This window comes from Narcine bancroftii, chromosome 6 (assembly GCF_036971445.1).
Source record: "Narcine bancroftii isolate sNarBan1 chromosome 6, sNarBan1.hap1, whole genome shotgun sequence".
Taxonomy (NCBI): Eukaryota; Metazoa; Chordata; class Chondrichthyes; order Torpediniformes; family Narcinidae; genus Narcine; species Narcine bancroftii.
The window spans coordinates 182,609,076-182,622,024 of NC_091474.1; the positions used below are offsets into that span (position 1 = coordinate 182,609,076).

At 40.2% G+C, this 12,949-nt stretch overlaps 1 protein-coding gene across 1 annotated transcript in view; it reads left to right on the forward strand.

The window, feature by feature from the left end:
* Positions 1-7,802, forward strand: part of smpdl3a (sphingomyelin phosphodiesterase acid like 3A) — a 46,203-nt gene extending 38,401 nt beyond the window's left edge. Inside the window, exon 8 of the mRNA XM_069886890.1 lies at positions 6,245-7,802. Coding sequence (XP_069742991.1) covers positions 6,245-6,550 — 306 coding nt within the window. The 3' untranslated portion in view covers positions 6,551-7,802. The remainder of the gene's footprint in view (positions 1-6,244) is intronic.
* The last annotated feature ends 5,147 nt before the right edge of the window (positions 7,803-12,949 follow it).

Here is a 12,949-nt window from a genome sequence, read left to right on the forward strand (position 1 = left end):
GAGTACAGAATGCAGAGAAATCGGTCAGGACTAAACAAAGGCAACATTATTTTACTAGTGTTGGATTTGCTCAGGACTCCAAGAAAGAAACCGTCCTTGAATATGGTGCTGTGTGATCTCGCAGTCACGAATCATTTTCCCAATGGAAGGAAGATCAAAGAGTGTAGCCAGGGTGTGTGGTCCTTTAACATATTCCTGCTTTTTTGAGGGAGTGGAAAGCCTTGCATGAGCCAATAGGGATAGGGGTGGGGTGGCTTGCATGATGGTTTGAGCTGTGTGCGCAACTCTGCAGTTTCTTGATCTTGGGTGGAGATGTTCCTGTACCATGCAGTAATGCTTCCTGACAGTATCATCTCAGTGGAGCATCTCTGAGTCATAGGGGATGCAGGTGACATAGCAAATTTTCTTGGGCTTCTAAAGAAATAGAGGTGCTGAAAGAAACAGTGGTTCTTTCTTGGCTGTCATGTTGATCTGGTTGGACCAGAACAGGTAGTTTAAGATGTTTACACTCCAGAACATCAAGCTGTCTACAATGTTCACCTCAGTACTGTTGATATGGGCAAATGAATGAGCTGTCTATGACCAGCTTCTTAGTCTTGCTGGCATTCAGGAGAGGTTGTTGTCCTGTCACTGAGTTACAAGAGCTTCTACATCCTTGTTATATTCTGACTTGTTTGAGATCTGGCCCATGAGATTGATGTTAAAATTGATGTTTAAAAAAAAAATTGTGAATATACAGATTGAACTGGAGCTGTTTATGGCTCCGCTGTGGTCCCCAACCCCCAATGATTTCAGTCTGGAGGACAAGAAGGCATAGACCCATTTGTAGAGGGACTGCTGATGCCAAGGTCATTGAGTTTTATGATGGTTATTTGGCACAACCGTGTTGAAGGCGGATGAAGCCTTGCCAAAACCCCATTGTTTCAAATGGGGAAGTATGGTCTCGTGGTTCAACCAGTATAGAAGGCTATAGATGAGTCTAGGATCACTAGATTCAGCAGTAATATTTTTGCAATTAAAATGTTCTGAATCTTTGAACTAGCTGATGCTCTGCACAATATGTGCAATTCCATCCGAGATGACTAAGAGGCTGTTTGTGGTTGCCCGTGTAATAACTCTCTTCCTGAGTTAATGAATCAATCAACCAACTCCATAATGAAAAAGAGCATGATCCATGGGGACATTTTCCTGAATTAATAATAATTTGTAAACATCCTCCCATTTTTCCATAATTTATCCTAACATTTGCAAAGGTCACAGCTTATCTAAATTTATTTTCTGCTGATTCTGGTTACAGAACATGATCACAGATTTCTGCTATAAATACTTTCTGTGGTTCCATAATGTCATCTGAGCTAGTGACAGCATCTTTCTTGTACTGCAATTGTCTCAGACTGTCCTATGACTTAAGACATTCCATAACTAAGGGTTATTACAAAAGTATAGTAAAATCCCCAGTATCTGGAATCCAAGCAACTGGCAATAAATAAATAGATGGAATTAAAGTCAATAAGAATAAATTAAAAATAAATAAATAAAAGTTGAATATGGTAGAAGTAAATGTTCTCCGAGTAAATGTACTCCCACCCCACAACCCCTTGAAGGTGAGAGCAAACATTCAACCTGCAGAGCCTCCCAGTCGTGCCCTGCCTGCAGCAGCTGTTTGAATAGCCGGAGCGACTCTTTCAAAGTGTCTCTCTAAACCTGCTTGGTAAGGGCCTTTATTAGTATATTAGTAAGGCTTTATCTGTAAAAAGAACTGGTTAATTTTGATGGCAGAATAGTTAGCATTGCGATTAGTGCGAAGCTGTTTGAATTTACATTTTGAAAGTTACGGGGGTTACTTGATTAATGTAAACATTACTTAACTAAGGACTACAATGCTGTTTTTTTAAAATTTTCACTATCATTTGTCTTGGTTAAACTGTTTATTCTTAATGCAGTTGTATCATTTAGGCATTTTAAGGATGTGTAGTGAGTTGCTACAGCAGAGAGTGGAAGAACGACGCACACTCAATGTGGTTATAGACAAGATTAATTTATTGCACTCTCTGCCCTTGCTTTATATAGGCCCAGTTTCCCACCACTGGGCCCAGTTTTCCTGCTGTCGTCAGCAGAAGTGACGTCAGCAGCATTCTGATCACTGACTGGTCGATGTTTACGCCGTGCGGGCAGTTGGCAAAGAAGAAAGGCCATTAGCCTGTGCGGGCCTTGTGCAATTTCCGCATCAAGCCACCTTCCCCCCCCACCCCCACCAGCAACCTATTTCACCACAGAGCTGCCCTCCATTCTCGCTCTCCAGAGCACGTCTGCCCTAGCGGCAACTTTCCTGGGGTTGCTGAAGTCCTTGTTGGTGAGTAGCAGTCAGATATCCTCGAACAGCTGTCCCAGAAAAAACAGGCAAGGTTGGTACCACTCGGCCAAGGCCAGCATGTCACTCATGAGAACGGATGGAGCCCTGTCCCCCAGCCTGTCCATGTGCAACAGTCGGGCAACACGCTTGCATCATGAGAGCCCGAAAGTTTGGTTAAAAGGTCTTTAAGGGCATCATATTTGCCTTGTTCTGGAGAGTGCCGCAGGAAATCGATGACTTGTGCTGCTGTGCCTGGTCAAGCAAGCTCACCACATGGTAGTGCTTCATGCATCGACAGAGATGTGTCTGAGCTGGAACTGGGCTTCGGCCTGCTCAAACCACACCAGTGGCTGTGCTGTCCAAAATGTCGGCAGTTTCAAGGAAACTACGTGTAGAGTTGACTGGTCAGTCATCTTTGGATCAAAGTGCAGTTTGGACCAGTTGGGGTCACCAATGTAGCAAGTTGCTACAGCAGAAAGTGGAAGAACGACATACACTCGATGTGGTAATAGACAAGACTAATTCATTTCATTCTCTGTCCTGCTTATATTGGCCCAGTTTCCCACCATTGGCCCGGTTTCCCCGCCGTTGTCGGTGGAAGTGACTTCAGCAGCATTCCGGTCACTGATTGGTCGATGTTTCCCCCCCTGCGGGCAGTTGGCCAAGAAGAAAGGCCATTAGCTAGTGTAGGCCTTGTGCAATTGCCACGTTTGACTGCCATTTTGTCTCGGACCGCCTCCTGGGTAGCAGGCCGCTACAAGTGTGTCTCAGGCAACCGGAAAATTTGCGTTCCTTGGCTGAAAGAGGGTGAAGGAAATATTTGAAAGGTCATCAAAGCAGAAATGCTGGAAATACTCATTAGATAAGGCATTTTCCATGGAGAGCAAAATAGAGGTAGTCTTTCACTAGCTGAGAATCAAACTGAACCTGCTTAAAATTAAGGAGAAGGGATGAAGGGCACAAGAAGAATGTCTATGATAAATGGAGAGCAAGAAACACTGAATCTGATAAATGGTGGGACTGTCAGCTGAGAGAGAGAGTAATGAGAACTTGTTAACCCTGCCTGATATATCTGCAGGAAGTGTAAGAGGAATGAAAGCAGAGAAAAACCAGAAGTATCATTGAAATTATACATTGCAAATTCTGAGTAAGTTGGGCAGCAACTATGTATAGAAGAACAGTTGATAAAGATCATTTACCTTTCAAGCTAAATGAGAACTCAACAAAATCAAGCAGCATCAACGAGAGAACAAGAATGGCTGCCATTTCAAGACTAAACCCTTAACAAGATGGGAAATGGAGTGAAGAAGCCAGTGTAAAGAGAACCAGATGGGACAGGGGCCCCATGTGAGATTGGTGAACCAAGTGCAGGTGTAATCTGATGGATAGAGGCAGTAGATTGGCAGTTGCCAGACAAAGAGAGAGAGAAGGCAGAGAAATCTGATAATATGGAGGAAGATGAGCCTTGCAGGGTAGAGTGGGGGAATTAGAAGACAAAGGCTATCAGTGCTGGAATCTGATTGGAGAATGGTGGTATAAAGGGAGACCAAATGGAGGGTGGTAGAGTGGAATAATACAGTAGAGGATGGAATCAAATTGAGTGGGTTAGGTGGGAAGGGGACAACAAAAGCAAAAGGGAAGGGGGAGGCGGTCTTAGTTGAATTAAACATTTTTGTGTTAATTTGCTGTAGACTGCTCAGGTGGAATAATGGATTTTATTCCTCTTGTTTACATTGGGACTCTCTCAAAGTGGAAAAGATCAAGGTCAGACTGTTTAGTATGGGAGTGGGAAAGGGAACTGAAATGGCATGCAGCCAAGAGTTCAGGATGGCCCTCGTGGACAGTGTAGAAGCTCTGTGAAACAGTCCCCAAGTCTGTGTGTGGTCTTATTGATGTAGGAAGGTTACATCAGGAGCATAGAATGCAGTTCATGGATTAGAGGAGATGCATGTGGAAGGACTATTTAGAACCTACTTCATGAAACTATGTACATCCACCTCCAAGTCTTTCTGTTGTACACCCTGATTGTCCAAGCCTTGCTCTGGTTTAACCAACTAAAGTGTAACGTCGAAGTTAAATTTCACCTGCCCGTGGTTCATTTTCTCAGTTCATCTAAATCCTGTTGTAATATTAGAAATCTTCGCTGTCCGCTACCTCATCAATCTGTGTGTCCTCTGCAAATTTGTGAACCATGCTAACTACATGTCATCATAGTTGACAAACAAGTAGTGAACCCAGCACACATCCCTTTGACACCGTCTCAGGCCTCTGATAAAGTTAACACCTCTCTCCAACCTCGCATTTTAAGCCCACTAGCACCCCCACTCTGTAATATGTACTTCTTCAAGACATCACTATTTATTTCCCTGAGTTCCCAGCCCTCCATGGCTTTCAACAGACGAAAAATATTTGTTTAGGACCTCTCCCCTCTCCTGTGGCACCACACATTGATGAACTTGTTGATCTGTATGTGACGTTATTCACTCCTGTGTTGCTCTCTTTCCTTATTAATACAGTGGTTTTCAAACTGCTCCCCATCCCCCCATCTCACATTCCATTTTAAGTAATCCCTATGCCATAAGTGCTCTGTGATTCGTAAGGGATTGCTTGAGGTGGTATGAAAGTGGGAAGGGAAGATTGAGAATCACAGCTTTAGATCCAATTGTTACTGAAATATTTTGCTTGAGAAAAATTGGCATTGGCCCATTTCTTTGGAATTATGAAACCGTGCACATAACGAGTCAATTAGGTATGATTAAAACCGTGGTTTTCAAACTTTTTTCTTTCTACTCACATACCAACTTGAGCAATCCCTTACGAATCACAGAGCATTTATGTAACAGGGTTTGCTTAAGGTGGAATGCGAGTTTAGGGGGGCAGTTTGAAAACCACTGCTTAATATACATAAAATCTCATAGGAGTTTCTTTAATCTTAACTGCCAGAACAATCCTCATTGCTGTCCTGATTTCCCTCGAGTTTCATTAAAGCCACATTGCGCATTTTATATTTCATATCCCTTCCAATAGAGGCTAATGTTCCATTGCCTGTACCTGCATTACAGTGATTCATGTATTTGAATCCCCACATCTTTTTGTGCTTCTGGTATGGAAGATTCTCTGAGCAGACTTCAAGAATTCCTGTCCAATTTGGTCAAATTAAAACAATACACATTTCTTGTTTCAGTAACTAGGTCAATAGGGCCATGCACTACAAAATGCACAGAGCCAGCAATTTTCTTCACTAGTGAATAGGAGCAACATTGTATGTGAACAATTCACCCATGAGACTCCCCAACCAGGGATTTGGAGTAGTTGCCAACATGTCCCTTGTTATTTTACAACAAGCTGACGTAACAATCACAACTACAGCCACGTTCTAACAAGAAAATTGCAACTGCAAAACCTTTGCATTTGCAGGGGAGAGTGTGGGCTTTATCTAAAAAGATGATGACAAATTCCTTATTCTCTTGTTTTGAGGAAGGGTTTCACTGGCAAGAACAATATGTGTTCCGTAACCCTAGTTGTCCTTAATTATTGTAAAAAACCAGCAGTTGATCAGCCCTTCTCAGGATGGTTTTCCCAGAGCTGTTTTTTGCTCACATCTTGATGAAGGGCTCAAGCCCGAAATGTTAATTATATATCTTTCCCTTTGCTATATAAAGTTCACTCTTTGACCTGCTGAGTTTCTCCAGCTTTGTGTTTTTACTTCATATTTTACTTCCCAGAGCTTTGTCGGCCATTGAGGATGATGCTTAACTTCAGTGTGAGGTGGGAGGGATGTTTGTGGTGGAGAAAGAATACTAAACTGGGTTTACAAATCTATTTTCAAAGCAAACTGTTTTGGCTATCTACCAGAAAATGCAGTGAGTGATGCTCTTTTTTTTCTTTCAGGATTTATGGCAATATTACCTGAATCTTACAGAAGCAAATAAGATGAAAAAACCTGATTGGAAGTTGGAATATATCATGACCTTAGCCTATGGCATAAATGATCTGCAACCACAAAGTTTATATGATTTGACTGACCAATTCATAATATCACAAAGTGAGAAGTTTCAAATGTATTACCACCATTATTTGGTCAGTTACGATACAAGCAAGAAATGTGTTGGCCTTTGTAAAATTAAACAAGTATGTGCTATAATGTATTTGGATATTGCTTCTTACAAAAACTGTATTCTAAAGGGACTAAAATAGGGCATTTTAAGGGAAATGTTTGTAAGCATTAAGAGTTCTTTATGCTCAAATTGAAAAGAATGTCTTCATTTTAATTTTCTGGTAAGCTATTATATTTGCTACCTTGCACCTTTTTGTCTATCTGCATATTCTCATTCATTTCTATCTTTCTAACATTCTATTTTCATTTTTGTTTTAAGGTAGTGCATTTTTGCTGCTGAGTTTGCTTCAGAGTTTCAACCTCTACTTGTTAAGGTCTGCATTATTATAGTCGAAGAGACTATTCGGCCCATTGTGACTATACTAGCTTTTTAAAAGCTATTAACTCAGCAGCACGATTGGCGTAGCGGTTACCGCAATGCGGTTGCAGCGCCAGCAGTTGGGACCAGAACCAGGGTTCGACTCCTGCACTGTCTGTTAGGAGAGTCTGTATGGGCTTTAACCGAGGGCTCCAGTTTCTTCTCACCGTTCAAAAATGTACTGGCAATGGTGGTATGGACTCGTGGGCCAAAATGCTGTATGTCTAAATTTAAAATGTAAACATTTTAAAAATTTTAAACTTAAAATAATCTCACTCAATGATCTTTCCCAATATCATGCGTTATTTATTCCTTAATCATTTTTCAACATTCTTGCAGATGAGTTTCCAAGTTATAATTAACTGTATATTTCATTTTCTGATGGTCTAGCTGATCTTAATTATCTTAAATCTTCATTGTTTGGTACATGCATACACACTTTCTCATTATTTACTCCCTACAATACTTCCATAATTTTGTACGTAATGCTTAAATTAGCCCATAACTTTATTCTTTTTTTGGTTGGAAACTCTTCAGTTTCAGTTGATGCAAATGATATTGTGGCAGACTCTTCTCTCAAAAACTTTCTATGATTATCCTTAACCAAGCATCTTTTGATTTTTATTTTAAAACATAGCTTTTGACATCCTGAAAGTAAGCATTTACTCTTGAGAAAGTTAATTGTCAGTCTTGTTTGTCTTTGCACTTTTGACTTGAGTCGGACTCCTGGGTTGAACCCTACTCCAAAGATATGAGACCTTGATAAATGCAGAAATATACGAGTGCTGTGCTGCTAATGGAGCTGTCTTTGGATGAGTAGCTACGTACACACAAATTTATGGTTTAAAAAAAATCACTGCTTGTTTGCACTTTTTAAAATGAACTTTTATCCTCCATTGATTGTATTCAATACAAGAATGTTATGTGATTGATTTGTTTTAATTTGCTTTTATTCAAAAAATACTTGTGCATTAGCTCCTGAGTGTATGTGAAAGTCGTTGGCTTTTTTTTACCAGATGTCATTCCCCATTGGTTGAGAGATTTTCATTTGAAATTGTTGGATTTGTATTTAAAATAAGCAGTCATAACATATTAACAAGTCATTGAATATCAAAACTTCAAATTTAATTTGGGTCCAAAGGGATCATCAGCCTAAATCATGAATCTTGATTTCTACCTTCACAAAGTTTGGTGGCTAGCACAATGCGATTACAGCGGTAGTGACCAGGGTTAAAATCTGCCATGGTCTGTATGGAGTTTATGTGCTCTCCCTGAGTGTGTGAGGCTTTCCTCTGGTGCTCCACTCCATACAATGGAGAGTTGGTAGGTTAATTGGTCATATGGGTATATTTGAGTGGCTCATGGGCTAGAAGGGCCTTGAGTTAAAAGTATGAACAATTTAAAAAGCTGTTTTAATTGTACTGACTGGTTGATCATGTAAAAGATTGGACTTCTCTTTCTAACATTTTGATGATACCTTAAAAATTGTCAGCATTCTTTACATGGCAGATAAAGATTTTCTTTGTCTGTTTGAGCTGCATGTGAAAGGGTGATTAGTGAACAAGGGAAGGAATTATGAGTCTTGAAATTTAAAGAGCAGAAGGAATGGTGTCTCTTGTGCATTTTAAGGATGAGGATTATGATATTTATTCAGGGATCTATTGCTTTTTCCTTGCAGTGAGTTGTCCTTCATTAATCCAAACATTCAGATTTTATTAAAGCATGGTTATTTTGGAATCTGTTGATGTCTTACGGGTGGTCTTAACCATAACCATAACCATATAACCATTTACGGAGCGGAAACAGGCCATGTTGGCCTTTCGAGTCCGCACCGGTTCACTGATTTTGTGCGCCCTCTTCAGGCAATGGTCCCGAAAGATCAACTGATGAAACATACAACCTCAGAGTAGAGAAGGATAAAAGGAGATTTGGCAGTAAAATAGTGGAATGTTCGAAACAATTCACTTTTCCTCCCATAGAAGCTGCTTAGCTGAGTTCCTCCAGCATTTTGTTTTTTTTTAGCTCCACTTGGTTGTCCTTATCTTGATAACTTTCTTGATTATCCCAAAATACTTGCTTCACTGGTTGCTATATCTTTGGCTACCAAGGCTATATATAAATCATCGCAGTTTCCCCATTTTTAACAATCTTCCTGCCCTTTTTTTTTAAGAAGCCAACTATTTTTCTGCCAAGCCTGAGTCTTGAGCCTTGTATTACCACTTCAATGAAGCATCTTGGATCATTCTGTAGTAATAGTGCTGTATAACTTGGAACTGTGGTAGCAGCCCATTTGCATTTACTGTGAGTAATAAATGAACTTGCACAAGTTGAGGTTTATTATAGATGGAGGGAGGAAGGAGGAAGGATCAACACATGATGGTGTTGCTCACACTCTATCTCTATGGGTGGGAGTGCTTAGCTTTGATCTATGCCAGATTCTTCCTTTTTTTCCCCCCTGCTGTTTCTGGTCTATGTAGAAAAATTGTTTCAGAACAGCAATAAATATGTGAACATGTATATTTGCATTTGTTTTGCATTTCATCAGCTCCTGATTTCTTGAATGCTTTTATCCCTTGCAGTTTATGACTCTGTGCTGGACCACTCAGCATTGCATAAGTGGAGAGAAAAAAATTAAGATAGTATTTTGGATCAGAGACCATCAGAACTGGGAACAGGAGAAAACAAGTTAGATTTATTGCAAGTTAGAGGGTGTAGGAGGGTAGTACAGCTCAAAGGGAATATCTCTGAAGTGAAGACAGTTGCTATGGTGAGGAGCTGTTTGCCAAAATGTCTGGTTGAAACGTTGATGAGGGAAATTGGAGAAAACAAACAAATGAATATGTACAGGATGTAAAAGGCGAGAGAAAATCTTGTTACTATTTTGGAGATGTGATGAGCAGAACTGACCGTTTCTGATGCAGAGAAATCTGAAATGGTTGAATTTAATATTGATGGCAGAAGTCTGCAGCATTTCCTGATGGTAGATGAGGTGCTATTTTCTAATATGTATTGGGATACATTCATAGAGTGCAGGAGACCACTGACAGATAAAAAGGAGTAGGGTGGAGAATTAAAATAATAGACAACTGGAAGCTTTGGGTTGCCTCTGTAGGTGCCCCCACAAGCATTTGCTTTCTCAAAGAAAAAGGAAACCACCATCTGTGTACATAACCGATGAATTCAAAATATTGATGAGGACATTCCAAAAGATATTTCCAGTTCTCAGAAATTAGGTTAATCAAGTGAGATAATTTTTTGATAAATTGAATACTGAAGATTGATGGGACTGCTTAGAAATCTCAAGGTTGGGTGTTTCATCATAAGAATGGATGGAAGCTCACCAATCAATTGCATTTATTGTTTACAGCACCTCATGAAAAGAACTAATGATTTCCAAAAATATAATACAGTTTAACCATCAGGCTCCAGTTTATTGTCACATAGTACTGAGAAGGTTTATTTTGCGAGTGTTTCAGCTAGTGAGCGTGAGAGAAAGAGAGCTATCAGAGCAAAGTCAACTTGTGCTTTACTGGTGTTTGTTCCAGCATCTGATAACAGTGGAAATGAAACAGTTCTTGAATCTGGAATGACTACTTTGGATGGTGAGTTGCTGCTGGGCCACGAGCAGATTGAGTAGAGTTCAAAATGCTTGCACACACTACTTTTGCCTTCCTGAAGTGGGCAGTTGGCTATTTCCTCCAGATGAAAGGGCCTACTGGTAATCCCTGCTTTTGGTGCCTGTTGAAACTTTGATTATCCTCAGTTAACAAAAAGCAACGCTCTACCACACGTGGGGGAAAATGGGTGGTGTATTTCATTACTATTTTAGTTAATTTCCCTTCCTACAAATTCCATTCACTCACAGCTATATTACTGAGCTCTGCAATCATTCGACATGAACCAAAAGTATGGAGTCAGACTTCTTTCCACTGGCTTTTAATTTAATGTTACCATATGCTTTCCACAGGTGCTGATTGTTCTCAGCATGTTCTGTGCAGATTCAGCTTTCCAGCATCAGTTTAAAAAAAAAAAAATTTTTTTTAAATTGTAATATGTATTTTCACTGCTGCAGTTAAAGCAATGAACTGGAATTAAAGTTTCAGAAATGAGGGAAAAATGAGCATCTATCCGGGAGGGATGCAAATTTGGGTGGGAACAATAGGTTGGAGCCTTTGCAGGCTGTTAATGTCTGATGACTACGTGCTTATAGTCATGTTGGAGATGTAGTGGATAGCGAGGAAGGCTTTGGAAGTTTGCAGCAAGATGTGGAGCAGCTGGGAAAATGGAATGCAAAATGAAAGATGAAATTTAAGATGGACATGTGAGGTGTTGTGCTTTGGGAGGACTAACCAAGATAGGACATGATGAGCATTAGGTCAGTAAGTGTAGCAGAACAGAGGGATCAGGGAGTACAGATACTTCATTCCATAAAACTGGCATTACAGGTAGACAGGGATATAAAGAGATCTTTTGGTTTGTGCCCTTTATGAATCATAGTTTTGTAGTCGGAACACAGTACAACATTACAACACAGTACAAGCCCTTTGCTCACCATGTTGTGCTGGCTCATATCTGCCTTTCAAAGAAAAAATGCTCCTACCTCTTAACTCACCATTATTCTTTCATCCATATGCCTGTCTAAAAGTCTCTTCAGTGCCACAATAGGACCAGCCTCCACCACTACCCCTTGCAATGCATTTCAGATACCAACAACTCTCAGGGGTATTTTAAAAAAAACATACCCCTGATGTCTCCCTTAAACTTTCCTCCTTTCACTTTGCCTTTGGTGTTCGCTACTCTCACCCTGGGAAAAAGGTGCTAGCTGTCTACTCTATTTATGCCTCTTATAATCTTGTAGACCTCTATTAAGTCATATCTCATCCTTGACTCCAAGAGAAAAGTCCCAGCTCTGCTAATCTTGCCTCATGAGACATTTTCTAATCCAGGTAATATCCTGGTAAATCTCTGCCCTCTCCATGACACCCTCTGTTTTAGTAAAGTTGTACAAGACATTAGTGAGGTCAAATTTGAAGTATTGTGTGCAGTTTAGGTCACCAAACAATAGAAAAGATATCAATAAGATTGAAAGAGTGAAGAAAAGATTTACAAGGATGTTGCCAGGACTTGAAGAACTTAGTTAAAAGGAAAGGTTAACCGGTTAGGACTTCATTCCCTGGAGCATCAGAGAATGAGAGGAGATTTGATAGAGGTATACAGAATTATAGATTGAGTAAATGCAAGCAGGTTTTTTTTCCACTGGGGTTAAGTGAGACAAGAACTGGAGGACATGGGTTGAGGTGAAATATTTGAAGGAAACATTAGTGAGAGTATGGAATGAGCTGCCAGCTGAAATGGTGAATGCGGGCTCAGTTTTGACTTAAGAAAAATGTAATTGGGTACTGTAATGGAAGATTTAAACCGTGTTTCTTACTTTTGCAGCCTTCGCTTCTGCAAGGCTGAGAACTTGCTTGTTGCATATGAATTAGTAGACACACATCTAAATTTACACTATGGGGCCCAGGGATGCATATGAATCAGTAGACATTATCCAACTTCCACCATGAGGCCCAGAGATGCAGTTGTCTTTTGTTGGTCGCAGACTGTCAGGAGACCTTGAAGACAATTAAATTCATTTATTCAAAGAGATAAGATCTGAAGTAAACAGCTTTTGGGTAATATAAGCCATGGTCCCACTGCTGAAGTTAGAGACTCTCCAAGAGGTGGCAACATCTCTCAGCAAGAAGAAGAACTTCAAGAGTCCAGCTAATGTCCTGGTCGAGGGAGGTAGAGAAGCTGCTACCGGCGTCCTGACAACTTATACAAGTGTGCAGTCGTTGCCCCGCTTCGGCAGTTGGGACCAGTCCAGGCGTTGATAAGTATAATTGGGAAGGGCTTGCATATTGTAGTGTGAATTCAGCATAGATTTAGTAATAAAGCCTTGTATAAACTGAACTGCTCTCGGTGTGTGTGTGTCTATTTTCTTTTGGTAGCTCAAACACCGACCAATCTAAAATGAACAAAATGAGTTAGTTTTAGAGTTTTTTCTAAAAAAACTAGAAATTTCTTGTTTTATTTTAGAGTTATTTTCCATTTCAGGTAACAGCCTGGTAAATCTCGTCTG